At 35.9% G+C, this 20,688-nt stretch overlaps 3 protein-coding genes across 4 annotated transcripts; 2 read left to right on the top strand and 1 right to left on the bottom strand.

The window, feature by feature from the left end:
* The first annotated feature begins 1,485 nt into the window (after positions 1 to 1,485).
* Positions 1,486 to 3,011, top strand: LOC138136502 (uncharacterized). Its single transcript, XM_069055704.1, has 2 exons — positions 1,486 to 2,417; positions 2,467 to 3,011. Exons 1-2 carry the CDS (start codon positions 1,635 to 1,637, stop codon positions 2,887 to 2,889), a joined length of 1,206 nt encoding a protein of 401 aa, XP_068911805.1. The 5' UTR covers positions 1,486 to 1,634; the 3' UTR covers positions 2,890 to 3,011.
* A 20-nt stretch (positions 3,012 to 3,031) lies between these two features.
* On the top strand, positions 3,032 to 4,898 carry LOC138136501 (uncharacterized). Of its 2 annotated transcripts, none has more exons than XM_069055701.1 (5): positions 3,032 to 3,339; positions 3,388 to 3,519; positions 3,566 to 3,689; positions 3,830 to 4,042; positions 4,091 to 4,898. In XM_069055701.1, the coding sequence occupies exons 1-5, from the start codon at positions 3,295 to 3,297 to the stop codon at positions 4,798 to 4,800; spliced, it is 1,224 nt and encodes a 407-aa protein (XP_068911802.1). In that variant the 5' UTR covers positions 3,032 to 3,294; the 3' UTR covers positions 4,801 to 4,898. The 2 variants fall into 2 exon arrangements, with proteins under 2 accessions (XP_068911802.1, XP_068911804.1); XM_069055703.1 differs by having other exon boundaries at positions 3,034 to 3,339; positions 3,833 to 4,042.
* LOC138136500 (major facilitator superfamily domain-containing protein 9-like) lies at positions 4,823 to 8,487 on the bottom strand. Its single transcript, XM_069055700.1, has 5 exons — positions 8,151 to 8,487; positions 7,964 to 8,095; positions 7,785 to 7,914; positions 7,529 to 7,738; positions 4,823 to 7,481 (listed from the first exon to the last, which is right to left on the bottom strand). Exons 1-5 carry the CDS (start codon positions 8,199 to 8,201, stop codon positions 6,760 to 6,762), a joined length of 1,245 nt encoding a protein of 414 aa, XP_068911801.1. The 5' UTR covers positions 8,202 to 8,487; the 3' UTR covers positions 4,823 to 6,759.
* Between the last annotated feature and the right edge of the window lie 12,201 nt (positions 8,488 to 20,688).

Raw genomic sequence — 20,688 nt, 5'->3', positions numbered from 1 at the left:
TATTACCAGTTAAAATTAATGTACTTATTTCAGAAACACCCTGTATGTATAATACAATAAGTGGTCTAAATTTTTCCGACAAAATTTGTCATTTAAGACATGAGTAGCTTTTGCAACGAAAATTACACGAGTCGACGAAGGAGACGAGTGTAATTTTCCAAAAGCAAAAGCTACTCATGTCTTAAATGACAAATTTTACAGAAAAAATTAGACCATGAATTGTATTCAACTTGACAATCCACCGAGAAAATTTTTATCGAGTTGACCTAATAAATTTGCCGTTTCATTTTGACATAAATTTTTTCACTATACCTACTTAAATCAATTTGATTGGTCCAAATTTGAAAAATGCTGCAATTCGATTGGTTAAAAATTTTCGAGTTGGATTGTCACTGTAAACCAATTTGATTGGTCCAAATTTGAAAAATGCTGCAGTTCGATGGGTTAAAAATTTTCGAGTTGGATTGTCTGAATAAAATTATTATTTTTACATGTTACCATCGCTGGCTAAAAAAAAAACTCATACACAGATGACAGACTAACAGATCCAAAAATTAAAAATTTGAGTTGTGTAAACCTCGTTTTTTTAATAATAATAATAAAGGTTATGTATGGATAGGTTTGCTAGGACCGACTGACTATAACTAAAATTACAATAACGTTTGTTATTTTTGTTTGTTTTTTTTGTGCCGTGCGATTTTCTTACCGAATCAACCCTGGTGAGTAGATTAATCACCGGAAATTTTTTCTCATGCATTCAAAACGTAATTAAATTGTCCTCGCGTTTCGCTCGGACTAATTAATACCTACGTTTTAAAATACAGTGGCGGCCAAAATAAAATAGGACAAGTCTTATTAAGAAATTTAGTCAAAATTGAGTTGAGTAAACCGGGGTTACTATAATAAATAAATAAATAAATATTTTCATAGTAACCATAGAAAGGGCAAGCAAATTTACATTAGCGAAAAAACATTGTCCTACTTTATTTTGGCCGCCACTGTACATTCGAAAAAATTTCCGATAATAATCTACTCACTACTCACTTGGGAGATTATAAGTGGAAGTCAAACGAAATAGAGAAGAATATTCAGTTCCATTCAGGCCATTCATGTCATTTCTTATCACAAAGGAAATTACGTTTATGTGTTTGTTTGTGCTTTACCTTTGATATAATATTTTTTGATTATTTCATATTTTCAAACGACCATAACCAAAGCATTCAATTCCTTTCTTGAAAATACTTTTTTAAGCCGAAGAAGTTAAAACTAATTCTTATAATCTTGGAGAAAATCGTAACAAACATTGTTTGCAGTTCCCAATTTTCTTCAAAATGGTCGTAGTCCAACCATTTTTTTTGATGGTGAAAGTAAAAGTTGCTTTTGGTGAAAAGAATTTTAATAAAAAAACATCCTATGGACTTGCAAAAAACTGAAAATAATTTTAAAATAGTGTAAGTTTTATTTATTCAGTCCTTGGCGATTCATCGTAAAAACCTTCAGCACCTCGACAATCAGTTGCAGTTTATCTCTTCACGCCAAGAAAAACTCGTATCTGCAGCGTAAAAACGCAATTTTTTGGCGGCGGCGAAGCTTCTGGAATCGTTCAGTCGACAACTTGACACGAAAACTGCAAGATGGGTTCAATCGAGTGCGCCACCAACAAAGTAAAAATCGAAGACGTCGAACATTGGCTCAAGCCCCTCTTGATGAAAGACGAGACCATCAAATTCGCCGTCTCCATCAAAGCGAAAGCCGCCAAAGGCGAGGGTCAACTCTCCGACGTGACGTACGTCGAAGCTAAAAGCAACACCGACGACCCCAAGATCTACAAGTTGGCCATCAAGAGCGGTAAGACCAGCGAGGCCATGAGGGAGATGATGCCCTTGAGAGGCATTTGCATCAACGAGATCAACTTCTACCGAGAGATCGTTCCAGTTTTGGTCAAGTTCCAAGAAGAACGCAAGATCCAACACCCTTTCAACAACCTCGCCGAGTGCCATGACAGTTTGATCCTCGACAACATGGAGGTGTTGATCTTGAGCAACATGAAAGAAGAAGGGTACACCATGCACAGCAGGATGATTCCATTGAACGAGGAAAAAATAAAGCAGGTGGTACAAGCTTATGCCAAATTCCACGCAGTATCTTTCGCCTTGAAAGACCAAAAACCGGAAGTCTTCGCCGAGCTTGACAAGTACGTGAAGAACGTCCTGAAAGGCACCGACTTGGAGCAAACCTTAGGGGAGAAAGAGTTTTTCGACGAGCTCCAGAAGATAGCCCAAGAATCCAACCTCCCCCAGGTCGCGGAAAAACTTCAAGCCTTGTACAAACTGACCGACGCGGTGGACCCCCCCGACGACTACGCCGTCATCATCCACGGAGACTGCGAAAACAACAACTACCTCTTCAAGCACCACGTAAGTGTCTCTTTCTCCAACTGACGCTCTTTCACGGGATAACTTCCAGGACAAGCAAGCCGTGGATGTCTGCTTCTTGGACTTCCAGTTCAGCAGACTGGCCTCTCCCGTCTACGACCTGTCGTACTTCCTCTTCGCCTGCATGTCCAAAGAAGACATCGCGCGCTTCGACCAGTACAAGAAGCTCTACTACGACACTCTGTGCGAGTTCCTGGAACAGCTCGGAAGCGACCCGAAGAAGCTCTTCCCCGAAGACAAGTACGACGAGCAGTGGAGCACCTTCGCCAAGTACGGCTTGCGGATGATGTTTTCGGTGATCAGAAACTGCCTGGCGGAGCCCGAAGACGTCTTCGACCTCATGGAGATTGTCGATCGCAAGGTCAAGTTATCGACGAGACAAGAACTCATCCGGAAGTGCAGCGAGCGAACGTCTCCCATTATCCAACTGGCGATGGACAAAGGATTTATTTGATTTTGTTGTATCTGTCCAGTCTATGTGAATTGTAGTTAGTGTTTTTTACCGTTTTAATGCCATTTTAAGTACCAGTTTAATGATTTATTGCTAAACTTTTAATAAACGTCATTGAGTCCAAATCAGAGTCGCCACTGTTCCCCACAAAACCTCCTGAACCTCGTTTTGACATCTGGTTGCGAATTTTTTTGACACCTCGCGCGATACCACAAATCCACAAGGATGTTACCGTAAAAAACCACCATGAAAATCTGAAACGTTTAAGCCTAACAGACTTGTGCAACGCCGGAAATGTCAAATTCGTACCCTTGGCAAGTCATGAGTATCGAAATTCGCTGTAGCATGAAAACCCACTCAAGAAATTTAAATTGTAATTATTGAATTTTCTCTCATTAAGCGTAAGTAATGGGATTGTCGAACGTTCAGTTGCTCCTGGTCGTTAACTTTTTGGTGAGTTGCAAATTTGACGTTTCCCGTCTGTTCATCTCCCCCTTCCAGAGCTCGTTGTCCTGCGGAATTGTCGCTCCGAGCTTCTCACTCCATGTGATGATGCACGGGGGCAACCAGATCATCTTGGGGTTCTTGGCGGCATTCACTTACATCTGCACCTCCATCGGCAAGGATGTTATCGTAAGTGGACCTCTCGCGCCTACTAATCAATCACACCAAGCTCTAGGGGTTGTTCGAACATGGCAAAAAACACGCCATCACGTTCGCTATGTTCGTCATGTTCTTGGTCTATTTTACTCTGGTGTTCTACGACTCCTGTTGGATCTTGGTAACGCTCAGGCTTGTATACGGTGAGTACTACATCATCCTCCAGTTTGACTTTCATCCCCAAAGACCAGTAACACCTCAGTTTGTCTCATGACCAAGCTGTGGGGGTGGGAGTAAAGTCTTTGACACCTTCACGTTCAGACTATCATCACAAATCTCTCAGCAGCACTCGCCAACCAGATCAATCCTATTTCCAAGGAGTTGGTGACAAGAACCGAACCCCAGGACAAAGTGATCTCGTATTTTAATTTTCTGGATATCATGAAGGTGTCTGGCATGGTCGTGGGTGCGATAAGCGGTGGCTACATCTTCCAGTGCAACGAAGACTTCACATCGAACGCGATGTTCTCGACTGTGTTCTCACTGGCAGGATTACGTAAGTTTAGCAAGTGGGACTGCTGCAGATGATGTGAAAAGTTTCCAGTTGTTCTTCAACAAATGGACAACGACGACATCAACGTCCACCGACCGGAGAGTCGCTTGGCGTCGCTCCCCTTCACGTGCTACCAACAAGTGAAGAGTTTGGGAACGATCGACTACAAAGACCACTGGGACGCCATCCTGTTGCACACCGCCTTCGTCACCGTCTTCACCGTACTCTTCACCCGCTTCATCTACCTCCTCTGCTACAACTACAAAGTGGGCAGCGTCGTCGTGGGCTACACCACGGCCTACTACCACATGTGGCTCTTCGCCAGCAGCTGCATCGTCCCTTTCGTCAAGGGGCTGAGCGCCAACAAGAAGAGCATGTTCGAGCACGCGTTGTTGCTGTGCGCCGTCAGCGTGGTGAGCCAGTATCACGCCCCCAACTATGAGTGTTTCTTGGTGGTGATGGTACCGCTGCTGTTCACCTACACGCTGGTCAACAGTCTGGCGGAGGACGACGTGCTCGACTTGAAATCGGACGAGCAGGTGTACCAGGCGAAGAAGACGATCGTCGTTTTGCTCAATATTATCGTACCGATTTGGTTCGGGTTCGTGTGTCACTTCTTCAGCGGTAGAGCTTTTAAAGTGTTGTCGATGTTGCCGCCTGTCGTTGTCACTTACATGATCAACCAGAGGTTGACGGCGCCCAGCCGGCGACGAGTACAAGAGCAACAGGAAGAGGAAGCGGAAGGTGTCAAAGAGGACTGATGTGTGGAGTAACGAAAGCCAGAAAATTGTATACTATATTGACGATATTGTCCAACAACCAGTGAAAATATCTAAATAAATATTGTAAACAGTAACAAGTTTTTGGTGGTCCCTTGACGAGTCTTATCACATTTTTCCTACTTAAAATTCAAAAATTATTATCTGGAATAAACTTATTTGGGACACTATGATTATGTTTTTCTATAATCATTTGAAAAAAAAAGTGTTGTGATGATAAAACTACGCAAGAATGAATGAGCACGAAGGGACTGTTGCATGAATGGAATTGGTGAAAAAAAGACTTGAAAGCTGAATCATTGAAGGGAATAATTGTTCAATAACTTTGTCTAATTGACCTACGAAGAGTAAAACCAACAGCCTTGAATTTCAGCTTGACTAAATCAATGGAATTAAACGATTTACCACGATCAATCAACGATTTTGAAAGCGGTTAATAATTATGTAGATGTCTTGGAGACATGTTCAAAGATAAAACAGTGTAACATCTAATGCATTTTAAAAATGTTTTCGTTTTAGAAATCAATTTAGTACTTTTTATGTTAATGATTGAGACTCATTGAGATTTCTTTTTTTTCAAGATTTAGCCATCATAAACCCAAGTAAAAAAATGTAAGTGTAAAATATATTGTTTAAATCAAATAATGTAAAAACATTAACCGAGATATTATTGTTAATTTTGGCATTATAAAGAGTTAAAATTGTTATAAACCGACGAACTTGTAAGGAACATATTCTAACCTCAATCAGCAGTCGACGATGTGGCAGCGTCGCGTTGAGAGACTAAAGTTCTTTTTTTTAACAATTGTCAATGTGTTGTCCTGTTGGTATGAGCCACTAATTATTTGATGGTTATTAGGTTGGCAACGTAAAATGTGAACTGTATGACAGCCATTTTGATGTAAAGGCCCTTGCGCTACTGAACATGTTCAGTTGTATTTTTCATTATCGTCTTTACTTCTTGTCTTTTGGTATAAAATTTGCCTGAAACTTTTCAGACTTCTGAAAATTATTGACATAACCTCAAACCTGCTCCAGGGAGATTTTACAATACAGTGTTCCGAAACGAAAGGTTTTAGGATGGTATGATGGTCTTCAAGGGAATTTTGTCATTGACAATTGTTTAAAAAAAAAGATTTTATATCCGCGAAAATCTTTTCTTCTCTTCTCTTATGTTGTTTTCCCATTATTTTCTGTTTTGCAAATCATCCATTACAACACAAATTGTTAATTTTTGGATTCGTTTCTTTAAAAACCGGGGCACAAGACACATTAAACGGTGAATTCAAACTAATGACGGATCACATCGGGACATTTCGGAAAAAATAAAATAGTAACAATCGTTCTTAATCAGCTGCACACACTCCCAACATGTTACGCCTAATTACTCTCGTGTCAAAAATAAATTACTCCCTAGAATTCGCACTTTTAGGGAAATAACGTTTTTCATGTTGTGTAACTAGAATTTTTAAAAGTTATTTTGAACGCCTAAGGTTGGTTATTTTGAATTGAGAGATTAAATCCAAATAAATATGCCGCCAGTCACCAAAATTGATTGTGAAACGAAAAATCATCTATCACTTAGCGAGAAATTAATCATTTGCAACTGTTACAATTAATTTGCTGTCTCACATTTTTGGGATATCTTTTGTTTGTCACCGGAAACCACATATCCTCCAACCTAACCAAATTTATGGCAACCTAGTAACGAATATCCCTAAATCCTAGGGAGTAATTTATTTTTGACACGAAAGTAGTAGGAAAACTGGGAAATACCGGGTCGCTTTTAAAAATTTAAATTATTTTTGTTTGGTTGGCAACACATTTACGATTTTATGTTGGTGCACTTAACTGTCAAATTCAAATATGACAGTTCAAAAATCAAAATCAAATTTACAAGTTGATTCCAGATAACACGCCACAATTTAAATACCCCCAGAATCACTCATTTTTCCTTTTTGCTTTGGTCGCACTCTTAATCCTCATTCTTACCGAAACTATTGTCCCCACTAAGGGCGGAAGAGCTGCAAACAACAGCGCCAAGTGTCCCCCCAACTTGTCAGCAACTAGTCCTGATGAAACTGGAGTAACGAACCTCGCGACTGACATAATACTGTTGGAAGTCCCCGACAGGGACCCCCTATGTGTACTGGACGCTTGCTTCAGCATCAACTCCATACTGACGATTCTCAAAATGGTGCAACTCAGAGAAAACGGGATGAGAGCTACCAAAAACAATTCTACATTCGGGGCCAAGTATAAGCCAACGAGACTCAACGTCATCAAGAGGAAGAAATGTGAGAGGCGCTTCATGCAGGAGTCGTCGTTTCGGTAGAAGTAGTTGGTGATGTAGTGGAGCAAGAACGCGGAAATCATGCCGCTCGCGCTGAAATATGAAATGGTGTATCCGATGTGGCGCTGCGACATGTCGAATTGTTCCCGTAGATAGACGGCTTGTTGGGAGAAGTACATTGTGACGGAAAAACCGAAAATGAAGCGCAGGATGAACGTCTCCCAGAGGGTCCCCCACTCGATGTCGGTCATGTCGGTTACAGATTTGTGCAGTTCATATCCGAACCTGCTCAATATCGAGTCATTCTGCATCTGGGGGCTCACATCAGAAGGTTTTCTGTCGCCAACATCTGTCACAGCAGATGTCAAACCTGAAACCAACACCTAACCTCACTTTCTCAACATTTATTTTTCTTACCTATATTAATAACAAAGAGGAGACTCGTCAACACACACACATATGTAAATCCGTTGTTGAACTCGGACAAGTGTCCTCCTAGAGTAGGTCCGATTATGAAACCCAAAGACCCCCATGCTGCTGACCTCCCAAACGCGCTGGCCCTCTCCGATGGTGGCAACAAATCTGTGATTATAGCTTTGCACAAACTTTGAGTATGTTTAGTGACACCTGAAAACAGTTTTGAGATGGTTTCTCGACTTTATATCACTCTTACCAAGTGCGAATCTCACAATTGCTATGACTAAAATTGAGTTGGCGAAGCCTAGGGCAACATAAGCTATACTACACAACACCAGAGTTATTGTCAGGACGGATTTGCGATCCCTCACGTCGCTCCAACTACCCTATTGACACGTATTTGAATCTTAGGGGGTTTCCAAGAGTTATACTTACCACAACTGGGCCTGATATGACTTGCAAGCCTGAATACAGTGAGCTTAGGAGGCCTATTGTGAAGTGCGAAGCTCCCAGTTCTCGTAAGTGGGTGCTAAACAGTGGGACAGTTAATCCTACTGCAAATAAGTCCTGAAAAAATACTCAGATGATATTTCTTCCGCTTTAATTGAATTGTACATATTACCATAAACGAAATAATGTAGACTAAATTTAAATCTCGGTTCTTCGCGGTCATTGTTTTTGATTCTTTTACAACTAACAAACTAATGAAAGGCCACGTGTTTTCGGAATGTTTCGTGTCATTAGGTTTAAATCTAGATTAACATAAACAATATAATTTTATCACAGTGTCACTTGTGATAATAAATAACCTAACAATTTAATTATCTAATCGCGCATCAAGCGTTTTGGAGGTAGTTTTATCTGCTTTGTGTCCATTAGAATTTGATACTGTTGTTAATCATTTATCGCAATATGAGTGGATAATAGGAATATTTTTTATTGTTGATCATTGTAAATGTAAAATCAAATTGACAGATTCATGTTAGATTTAAAAAATCGCATGTGGCGACCAGTGGCGACCTCTACACATTTTTTTTAGAATTAAAATAAAAAATTGGGGAAATAAATACAGTGTGAGCAACAATAACTGTTTCAGTTGGGAATAAAAAATTCTAGTTGACATTGGAAAGACTCTGAATTGTACCTATTTCCGTTTATTTTATTGTCATTATTGACAGCTGACAGAAATGTCTTGGTTTTTGTAATCTTTTATTGATATAATGGTTTTTTCGATTTTCGTTGGAAAATGACATAAAAATCACCAGTTTTATTGCCAACTCAAACAATAATTGTTGCTCACGCGGTAGTTATAAACGTGACAATAGTATATACCGAGTGACTATAAATGATTGAAGCAAAATATTGGATTGGCAACACTGATGCTGTTGGTAGTGCAAATCTTCTCTTACATCATCTGTCAATCATTTCTATTTAGGTTAGGTTATGTCACGAAGTTGTTTGTTTGTTTATTTCAATTTTGAAAATTGCATCTGTCATGCCAACGATGTTGCCAACTAAAGATTTCAAATGTGTTACAAACATAACATAACATAATAATTTTCAATCATTGATAGCCACTGTGTATAAATAAAAAAAATATAAATAAAAACCAGGGATGTCATCTCAAAAATGAAAAATAACAGAACAAAAGATATTTATGAAATTAATATATACGGGGTGATCAAGAATGACTGTTTAAGTTGGTAACACTGAATTGTATTTTAAATCGTATAACAGGAGTAACTTTCGGTTGTTGATGGCTTGTCGTTGTTAATGCTATACCTACATCAGATATTTGTCAAATAAACCAACAAAACATATCCGGTTGCAGTGTTATAAATAACCGAATTGGAAAATTTTCTTAATTGTACTGCCAACTTAAACAGTCCTTTTTGATCACCCGGTATATAATTAAATATGTGATAGATCTTTTGGTAATTCCGCTAACTAAATTAATTAATCAAGTGGTAATACGTGATGGTATCTTTCCCAGCTGCCTTAAGATGTCTAGAGTCGTGCCACTACATAAAAAAGGTGATCCAAATAACTTAACAAATTATAGACCCATATCTATCGTGCCAATTATGGGCAAAATAATTGAAAAAATATTATTTGAACAACTGTATGAATACAGTGAAACAAAATATATACTATCTCCATTTCAATTTGGATTTAGGCAAGGCAGGTGTACAACTTCTGCAATTCAAGAACTTGTTTCTCGGGTAATAAGTGGCTTTGAAAACTCGAAATATGTGGGTGGTACATTCTGCGATCTATCGAAAGCGTTCGATTGCGTTTCACCCCGCATCTTAATCGAAAAATTAAAATTTTATGGAATAAGTGGCACTTCTCTAGACTTGATTAACAGTTACCTATCTGACAGAACTCAAGCAACTCAGTATAAACAAAATATCTCCTCTGTAGTTAAACTTAAGTATGGAGTTCCTCAGGGGTCTGTTTTGGGTCCTCTCTTGTTTTTATATTTTATCAACGACTTACCTAAATATATTAATGACGGATCCATTTTGTTTGCTGATGATACAACATTAATTGATTCCTCATTAAATAGCACGAATTTACATCAGATTATGCGAGAGACAGAACTAAAAGCATTAAATTGGTTTGAGGCAAATAAATTGAATCTCAATAATGAAAAAACTACCAAAATTGTTTTTTCAACTTCTTCATCTTATGAAACTCAAGAAACTAAATTTTTAGGTGTCGTTCTAGATTCACATCTCACCTGGGATGCCCATGTGGAATATATCTCAGGGAAACTAAATAAAGCAATCTATTTGTTGCGTCAATTGAAAGACGAAGTGTCATCCCAAATGTTGCTTATAGCATATTATTCCTTATTTCAGTCGGTTGCATCATACGCAATAACAGTTTGGGGGCATTCGCCTCATGCAAAACGTATATTTGCCCTACAAAGACGTGCCCTCAGAGTCGTATTTGGTTTGGGTTATCAAGAATGTGTCAAAAATATTTTTATTAATAAAAGAATTCTGACGGTACCGTCCTTATTCATCCTTTACAGCTTGATATATATTAAAGATAATTTAAACAAATACAAGCTACGGATCAACATGCATACACGTAGCTTAAGAAATAATGATGACCTGCACATTGAGTACCTACGACTTGAGAAAAGTAAAACAGCTTCAAATTATTATGGTCCTGTATTTTATAACAGTTTGTCAAACGAAATAACTGCATTGCCTCGTAATAAGTTCATAACGCAGATTAAAACGCTATTAACTGAAGGTGCATATTATGATTACAGAAGTTTTTATGTCAGGTGTTGTGCTAAATAATTTATCAAAATTCATTGTATGTATATACATATATGTTATGTTTTGTTTTGTTCTGTTTTATGTTGGTGTTTAGTCTTGACTTGTGTAAAACATAATGTTGTTAACACGAATAAAAATTATTGTTATTGTTATTGTAATAAAAGAGTAAAGAGTGTAAGTTAAAGTTTATTTTTAATTGGACACGAAATTTACATTCAATTTCATTTTGGTTTAATTTTTTTAAGTAAATAAGTATCATTCTTTTCTGATTAAGCAATTAATTTAAAAAAATATATTTTAAGTCTTTAGATAAATCTAAAGTCCATTTATTTTGTATTGAACTTTTCAAGGTCAAATAATTTTATTTTTTGGCTTTGTAATTATGTTTTGTAAATAGTGACATGCAGGTAAACACCGTAAACGTTGAATTGAGCATTGCTAAATCACATTATGTTGGTTGTATGCATGTCACTATTTACAAAACATAATTACAGTGCCAAAATTTAAATTATTTGACCTTGAAAAGTTCAATACAAAATGAATGGACTTTAGTACTAGAAGAATGCATATTGAAAAACATGTTTCTGTATATTTAGTTGCCTATCTATGCCGTCCACTTCTTTATTTTACGTTCAATTTTAACGGGCTGAAAGAAACGAAACAAGGTAAACTCCCTACGGTGATAGATTGTACGTTTTTAAATTCTAGTTCCAAAACATAAAGCAGTGAAAAATACTAAACATATGACGGTTTTAATCAGTGTTGCCAATTTAGCAGAATTTTAATTTAGTAGGATAATAGAAAATCAGGTAGATTTTATATGCCAAAAAATTAAATAAATTAATATACCTATTCATGTGACAGTTATCTGGTACTTCTCCTTGAATTATTTCATAAAGTTTATACAATATCATATGTTACACCGCATCATTTTTATATCAAGTTTATATTCTTGTTTTGTTTTAATGTTGTTTTACAGTCTAGAACTGGTTTACAAATCTATGAGGGGCGTGATGACCAAACTCAATAGACCGGGACCAATGTCGTAACGTGACTTCCGAATCACGAGATAGAATATAGCCTTTTTTTTTAAATTTCGCCCCGGGTCGGAAACATACAGGGTGATTGACGAAAAACCTTTGACGCTGTATCTTACTTATTCTTTATCCGATTTGAATAAATGATACATCAAATGAAATAGTTCGAAAAACACTTTATTATTATCCTATTCGATATTTTTTTCGACATCTATTTTTTGACAGACCATAGCCAACTTTTTTTTTTCAAATTACACTCTATATATTTTTTTATTCGTTCTTATAAAGAACCTTCTTCTGAATATTCGTATTGTAATAAAATATAGAGTGCCATGCGTCTGTCAACATCATTTGATAATTCTCTTGAAGAAAGTAATAGTTATCTTGAGTTTAAATATCCTCAAGACACAAGATTTCGTCTACGAACAACAGATTGGAAAATAAGTGATCAAGATTTAACTGATGCAGGTCCTTCGAACGCTAATCTTGAACATAAATTCGGAAACGTCAAAAAGTGTCATAAAATTTCTGGAGAAAAATTAGTTTTTCGATGTGAAGACTGCAACAGAGATTTCAAAAAGGAAAAGGGCCTTAAAATTCATAGATCAAGGATTCATGGACTAATGAGCCAATCGTTTTCGTCAAAATCATTCTCTTCAGAAATTAATAAAACAAGAAGGAAAACTGAAGAAATTAATAACACTTCATTTAATTGCACGGATTATGAGAAGCAATTCGGATCTCAAGATAATCATTCTAGTGGACAACAAAGATTAAATTGTAATTTGTGTCCTGGAAAATCTTTTAAGGATAATACCAGATTGAAAATTCACGTAGATAAGTATCATACAAATAGTAACCTACCAACTTCTTGTAATTTCTCTTCAACGGTTTCTATCACAAAATTGCTTATTAATTTAAAACAGCAGCTACCAACTATTAGAAGATTGCCTAAAGCTTGTAGACATTTAGCTGCTGATAAATTAAGTTCTATTATTAATAATTGTCTTTCGTCCAAATCAATCTCTTCATTTGAGGATCTTTTGCTATTCTCTTATAGAGCTTTCAATGTAGCCGAGAAATCTGATAAATCATTGAATAAGCTTATAAAAGAAAATCTTTCTAATTTTGAAGTACCTCAAATACGAACATCTTCTAAGAGACGAACACATTTATCACTAGCTAAGAAAGTGGAAGCAAAAGTAGCCGATTTTGATATCAAAGGAGCTGTTAAATTATTGTCCTCGGACGACTCATTAGCTTCATTCAATGAAGATGTTGCTGAAGAATTAAAAAAAAAGCATCCTTCACCATCTCGCGAACTTTTTTTTCCAGACGCTTTCAAAACGGGAGACTTTTCTTTAATAGTTAATGAGCAAAACGTTCGAGAAGCTATCAATTCCTTTCCTGCCGGTTCTTCACCAGGTTTAGATGGCATGAGACCACAATATTTAAAAGATATTATATCTTTATCAGCGGGCGAAGCAGGTCAGCGGGCACTAAGAGCTTTAACAAAACTGTGCAATTTTTTATTGTCTGGCCAACTTCCTTCAGAAATTTGTCATTTATTATATGGTGCGTCTTTATGCGCCCTTCATAAGAAAGATGGAGGAATTAGACCGATCGCTATAGGAAACTGTTTACGAAGATTGACTTCAAAGCTTGCTTGTTTTCAAAGTCGTAATATTGTAAATTCGTATTTATCTCCACACCAACTTGGAGTGGCAACTAAGCTAGGATGCGAAGCAGCAATTCATACTACACGTACCTTTGTGAATAACGACCAAAACCGTAGCAAAGTTGTTCTTAAATTAGATTTCAAAAACGCATTTAACTCAGTCGAACGAGATTGTATTCTAAAAGAAGTCCAATGTCATACCCCACTTCTTTACCCTTATCTTTATCAATGCTATAGGAATCCTTCAACTTTATTTTTTGGTGATCATTTAATTTCTTCTTCTGTTGGAGCTCAACAAGGAGATCCTTGTGGTCCTATGATTTTTAGTCTTGCCATTCAACCAATTATTTTATCTTTGAATTCTGAACTGAATATTTGGTATTTAGATGATGGAACCCTAGCTGATTACCCAGAAGTAGTTTTGTCCGACTTTAAGAAAGTTATCAATTTATCCAGAAAAATTGGCCTTGAATTAAACTTTAACAAATGCGAGATCTTTAGCTGTTCTGGAGACACAGATTTAAAAGTCATAAAGGAATTTCAAAATTTAGCACCAGGTATTAAAATTTGTGACCGAGGAAGTTTATCTCTTTTAGGCTCTCCAATCTTTGACCAAGGCTTCAAAAACACTTTCGAAAAAACTATTATTACAGTTGAAAATCTTTTAAATAAAGCAGAATTTCTTAGCAGACACGTGGCTTATACCTTAATCAAGAACTGTCTTTTCATACCAAAATTTAATTTTTTATTAAGAACAACTCCTTTTTGGAAATTTTCTAATTACGTTAATTCCATTGATTCTTCTTTAAAGTCTTCTTTAGAAAAAATACTTAATTTACGTTTAACTGATTTACAATGGTGTCAGTCCACTTTACCGATTAGATTTGGTGGACTGGGAATTCGCCGCATTTCCGATATTTGCCTCCCTGCTTTCCTATCTTCAGTTCATGGTGTTAAAAAGCTTGTTTCTCAATTACTAAATTCAAAGGATAATGAGCTTATTATTCACCATTATGATGAAGCTTTAGCAGTCTGGGATGTAGAAAATGAGAACGAAAGACCAACAATTCCACAATTTCAGAAGAATTGGGATAATATCAATATCAAAAGAATAATTGACAATGACTTAATCTTTAATTCATCTAGGGACTTGGCTCGTTTTAAGGCTTTGCAATGCAGAGAATCAGGATCTTGGTTACATGCAATACCTTCTCCTAATATTGGTACTCTTTTAGATAACACTTCCTTCCAAGTTTGTATTGGTTTAAGATTGGGTTGTAATCTTTGTACACCTCATATTTGCAAATGCAATGCGAAAGTTGATGAAATTGGTATTCACGGTCTAAGTTGTTCCAAAAGCAGTGGTAGATTTTCAAGACACACTGAAATTAATTCTATTATCAACCGGTCTTTGACTTCTATTCATGTTAATTCAACTTTAGAACCAAACGGACTATCTCGTGATGACGGAAAACGCCCTGATGGGATGACTTTAGTACCGTGGAATAAAGGTCAACCTTTGGTTTGGGACGTTACTGTCGTAGATACACTTGCAGACAGTTACGTATTGAAAACATCTGAAGTCTCAGGTTTTGCCGCTGAAATGGCTTGCAAACGCAAACATAACAAATATCGTTCAATTATTTCGTCAAACTACATATTTAAAGGTTTAGCCTTTGAAACCTTAGGCCCTTGGTGCAAAGAAACAATAGATTTCATTAATGTCATCGGAGACCGACTTATCGCGGAATCAGGGGATTCAAAATCTAAGAAATTCCTTTTTGAGAGGATTTCCCTTGCCATTCAACGTGGAAACGCTGCAAGCATTCGGGGCACTTTTCCAGATTCCGCATTATTATCGGAAATTTTCGCATTGTAAATTAAAAATGTTATTTTATGTTAAATTGTAATTAAATTGTAATTGAAAATTAAAAATCAAGTAATCAAATTTGTAAACAATACAAAATCTATTCTAGTTGCTCAAAATTTCCTCAATGCTGTTGCAGACACTGTCGATACCTTCTAGAAATGCCCACCTTTACATTTAGTAAAAGAATTTCGGGTTTTTTCTTGACATACTCGCACTATCCTTTTTCTTAACTCTTTTTGGGTACCTGGTGGGGTCCAATAAACATTGTCTCGAAATTTTCGAATGAATATAAAGAAATTCAATGGATTCAAATCTGGGGATCTAGCGGGTCATCGAATAGCTCCATGAGCACTCATTCATCGTTCACCAAAATAATTTAAAAATACAAAATTCCGGCGGAGACGAGTTCCTCCCGCTACCCAAAATATCCTAATCTTGGATGCAGGTAGCGAAGGGTTGGGGATTAGACTGCATTGCAAGGGTGGTAATTATTATCTGCACATTTAAAAAATAATGTTTATTCTAGTCATCCTTCCATTTTTGCTTTTTTAGATGCACTTATTAGTTTTCAAACATATACGTATAGAAAAATTCAATCTGCAAACAGAGGAATGAAAAAGTTGAGAAACGACGTAAGAAACAAAAAGGAGACATTACAAAAATTAATAGAAAATTATGAAAATGGAATACTCCCCAGAATAAATTTTGTACAAATAATCTCTTATCATAATAAACCTATGTTGTAATAATACTCCTGGGAGTAAACATTTTATTTTAATATTTAGCAAATATTCGTTTATCTTGCACTCAAAAATGTAAAAATATATCTGCGGCCTTTTTTAATCCTTCGACAATAAGCGGGAGCAACTCGTCTACAGATAACAGCTAAGTACCGACCACCTGTGGTGTAAACTGACCGCTGGGAGGAACTCGTCTACGTCCCAAAATTCATGCGTGCATAATGTGGTATGGCGCCGTCCTGATGAAACACGACTCTATTCAACACTGCTAGTGGTATCTCATCCAAAAGGTTAGAGCTTGTGCCAACTGTCATGATCGATGACCTTGACAAAAGCTGCGCGAAGGCGGAGCCCAATTTTGTTAAGTGAAACGTAAAAACGTTGGTCGTTTAGTTCAAATTTTCAGGGTGGCGGCAAATTTGTTTTTTACACTGTTCAAGGATTTGGATTAGAATGTCCAACATTATCTAAGTAGGTACTTGTCGGCTTCTCGCCAAATAAATATCAACATAAATTAGCTCACAAATCTGTAAAGCGTGACAAAATGGTACCGATGTTTTTAGTTCGAATAGTAGAGACGCTTCGGTAGGCATTTTGGTTTTTGCGTCATCGATCATGAGAGTTGGCACGAGCTCTACTTATTTCGTTTGGAAATTTTCTTCCACAGCAACATTATTATTTCGTATCCCACCTCCACCCGGCGACACGGCAATTTTGCCGGAGTACATACACTATTACGGATATTACTATCAAGTAATAGTGCAGTGCTTATCAACATAATTACCGGCGTCTCGCCTCCGCATTTTGACTTTGTTGTGTATTATGTTCTGTGTCAATGTTAAGGAACTTCCTCACGATGTGACATGAGTATAATAATATACCTTTTTGAATTTCAACTACCAATGTGTTATCTAAATCCAGAATTTTTAAATTTTTAAAAAGAGATTGCGTTGCTGAAATTACAAGTGGTAAAATCGAAATTTTTTCTAAACACCAAAGATTTCTAATAGCAACGGAGAGCTCTAAATATTTATTAATTTTTGTGTTATATGTCTGTGTTATATTATGTGAATTTGGAACAGCTATATCTAAAAGATATGCTTGCTTTTGTTGTTTATTTAAAATTATAATGTCTGGTCTGTTATGCTTAATATGAATGTCAGTTAAAATTGTTCTATCAAAATATAACTTGTAACTGTCATTTTCCAAACAACTTTCTGGTGTATAACTATAATGTGGTTGTGTATTCTTTAATAAATTGACTTTAACAGCTAAATTCATGTGTATAATTTTAGCGAATATATCGTGACGTTGTTTATATTCGTTATTATTATTATTATTATTATTATTCAACTGTTTTGACAAATGAATATTCAGGGCTTACTTAGTAATTTCGAGCATTTAGAACAAACTTTTCTCTTGTTTATTTTGGTCACTTGATTTTTAAATTTTGTACATTTAGTCTTTAATTTCTTGACTTTTGTTTAATGAATGGGTATGGTTCTTTGCATTTTTATATTCAGAAGACAAGTCTCTACAATACTGAATAAAAAAAAATGTACAGTGCTATTTGAAAAAAAGAAGCTGATGTTCATCTGTCAAAAACTGGACGCAAGATTTTTTTTTAATTTAGTTGGTATTGAAGTGTTTTCAAAATTATTTCATTTGATGTGTCATTTATTCAAATCGGATAAAAAATAAGCAAGATACAGCATCAAAGGTTTTTCGTCAGTCACCCTGTATATTTGAGGTTCGTATTTCCTATTTTCGTTTTCTCCTATATACTCCATTCTTTATCTTGGTGAGTGGTCGATGCAATCAAGCAAGCCATGGCTAGCTTTGTAAGTTTTACTTTTTCCACCAAATTTGTGTGTCGTGACTGTCGTGTAAATCAAATATTAACTGTCATCGCTGTCATTCATATTCAGAATCTTCCTCAAGCATTCATGTACAAATCTCACAATCTTATGTAGCGAAATGTAATAGTAATTAACGTTATAATATAAGTCCGGGAACTCATAGTTTACAGTACGAGTTAGACGTTTAAGGACGAGGCGACGAAGGAGCCGAGTCTTGAAACTCGAAACGAGTACTGTAAAAAGAGTTCACGGACGAATGTCGTTATGTATTTTATTTCATCCTACCTCAAATTTCCTTTGAAAGAAACATTGAAATTAATTTCAAAATAATTCAACAAAAGCTCCAAATCTAGTCACATTTTTGGAACATGATTAGCAACGACTGTTTGGCAATTGTTTATTTTGTTGATTTTGTTGAAATAATTTGGTGCGTCAAAATGACTTCTAAAGCAAATCCTCCAGAAATTGTAAGAAAATCTGCAGAAGCCTATGCTGAATTAATACCTAGCAAGTCTGGTGAAAGGTATCAAAAACAATTCAGTCATTTTTGTGAATGGAAATCAGAAAATAATGTGAAGAAAATTACGGAAGAGGTTATGCTGGCTGGCCTATTTTTTAGATTTGATTCAAATGGTTGTATTATTTTATTTGTGAACTAACGTTTTTAGTCTGAGAAAGTACTATTACGGGCAAAAAAAGTGGGACATCAACGTCATTGTCTTGACTTTTAATGTGAAATAACCCTTATCTGATTCTAACCCTACTTTGAATTGATTGACGTTGTCATTAAGTATTGTAGGTTGTAGGGAATGATTGTAAGTAAGCACGTAGTGAATATTTATTTAATGCAAAGTTCCAATCAAAATCTACCTTTATCAAAAGAAGAGGGCATTTCTAAAAGCAAAATAGGAGTATAAAATAAATTTTTAAACTGTCAGCTGGAAAAGTGTCAAAAAAAATGACAATAAAGCTTGAACTACATCGAATTTTTCAAAACTGACAGAAATTTGATGTCCCACTTTTTTTGCCCGCAATAGTACCTAAGTGCATCATCTTCTTTGTGACCGAAATAGTTAAATTGTTAATTTGTATTTAGATCTAGTCTTGAATAAAACATTTCTTAAACCTGAATAATTGTTCCTATTGCGATTGTTACTTTTGTGTTTCCAATAGCAACACTTAACCGGCGTCCGGCCGATTTTTGCGTTTTCCCGGATTCAAACTGATGACGTAAACTCGTAAAGTATTGAAATTTGACACAGGATGAAATAAAGTATTGAAATTTGACACAGGATGAAATAAATATATAAACCATACACATCGATTCTTAAATTTAACTGTTCCCGATATGAAAATTATCGGCGTCCGTCGTCGGTCAATCCGACCGAACATTATTCCCGTCCCGTGCCAGGCAATATTGAAAAGAAGTTTGAGTGTGAGAAATTAACCGGATTCTTAAACCATAAACCGGACGAAATTTGACCGGAAAGTGTGTGGCCGGTCTAGAACATTTCGAAATTCCCAAGCAAGTTATTAAAATTTTAGAAAACGATACGATATGAAGATGACACGTTTGAGGTAGTGTTGTAAATTAACATGTTAATTATGAATGATGTTAATTAACCGGTTAATTATCTTGTTATTTATGGTCAAATATGATCTGATTTGACAAAACTTATAGTTGACTCAAGTTGCAAAAAACTTATCATTTGCAACAGCATTTTTTCAATAGGTACATATTTTTGAACCAAATAAAGGCACAAAGGGACCAGAAAATCATATAGTTTGGATTGAATATTTTCCATAAAAGTACAGTTTTAAAGTAATTTCAAATGACTAATGCCATAAAAGTGCTGTTGCAAAAGCAAACAGGTTTTTTGCAACTTGGGTCAGCTTTATTTGCAGTACCTATGCAATAGAAATTTTGTTTGTGTGAATTTTATAGCGACCTTTTTTAATAACATTTTAGTAATTATTTATTTGAGGTTAGGTACAGCATAAATACCGGGTGATCAAGAAGGACTGGTAAAATGTGTGGTAAAAATGTGTCAATATTATTCTGACAGTTCCCGGTTTTTTTGTAACCAACTGTACAAACATAAACACATTTTGATTACTCCGGTGCTAGCGGTACTATGCCGGCCAAAGAAATTTAGCCGCCATTTTCTGTCATTTAAAAAAAAATTTAATCCATACTCAATTGTCATTATGGTTACTCTCTTGATTATGACTGGTATTTTGTGGGTGGTAAATTTAAAAACTCGAATTTATTTTGTCATTTTCTAAATACTACACGGAACGTTTGCCTAAGGTTATCTATGGTCGACTACTCTAGTTTTGTTCATTCATGTTGGATTTTTGGAATATTTGAGCTTTAAACAGTTTTAATAATAAATAAATAAAAATATGCATGTTAAAATGATAAGAATCGAAAGTGGGGTTACGGTTCTTAAAGGTTTATTTACACTTTTGTGAATGTCAAAATAGTGATGGCTAAAATTTTTTGGCCGCCATAGTGCAATGGACGGCAATAAAATCTAGCCATCACTTTTCTGTCACATAAAAATCCTCGTAAAAATCCAAATGTGTAATGACATTGACATTTAAATGATGGCTAACTTTTTTTGCCGGCCACTGTACAGTTGATTGCAAAAAAAAAACAGGAAAAGAAAATTTTCCT

Source organism: Tenebrio molitor, chromosome 8 (genome assembly GCF_963966145.1).
Source record: "Tenebrio molitor chromosome 8, icTenMoli1.1, whole genome shotgun sequence".
Lineage (NCBI taxonomy): Eukaryota > Metazoa > Arthropoda > Insecta > Coleoptera > Tenebrionidae > Tenebrio > Tenebrio molitor.
The sequence above is the reverse complement of the archived record's forward strand: the minus strand, read 5'-3'. Positions and strand labels throughout refer to the sequence as shown.

Bases quoted from the DNA above. Each gene is read 5' to 3' on its own strand.
- LOC138136500 (XM_069055700.1), bottom strand. From the start codon at position 8,201: ATGACCGCGAAGAACCGAGATTTAAATTTAGTCTACATTATTTCGTTT. The intron at 8,096-8,150 runs GTAATATGTACA...GTATTTTTTCAG, and splicing joins TCTACATTATTTCGTTTATG to GACTTATTTGCAGTAGGATT. The intron at 7,482-7,528 runs GTAAGAAAAATA...TGTTGGTTTCAG, and splicing joins CCTCTTTGTTATTAATATAG to GTTTGACATCTGCTGTGACA.
- LOC138136502 (XM_069055704.1), top strand. From the start codon at position 1,635: ATGGGTTCAATCGAGTGCGCCACCAACAAAGTAAAAATCGAAGACGTC. The intron at 2,418-2,466 runs GTAAGTGTCTCT...GATAACTTCCAG, and splicing joins ACTACCTCTTCAAGCACCAC to GACAAGCAAGCCGTGGATGT.
- LOC138136501 (XM_069055701.1), top strand. From the start codon at position 3,295: ATGGGATTGTCGAACGTTCAGTTGCTCCTGGTCGTTAACTTTTTG. The intron at 3,520-3,565 runs GTAAGTGGACCT...ACCAAGCTCTAG, and splicing joins CCATCGGCAAGGATGTTATC to GGGTTGTTCGAACATGGCAA. The intron at 4,043-4,090 runs GTAAGTTTAGCA...AAAAGTTTCCAG, and splicing joins GTTCTCACTGGCAGGATTAC to TTGTTCTTCAACAAATGGAC.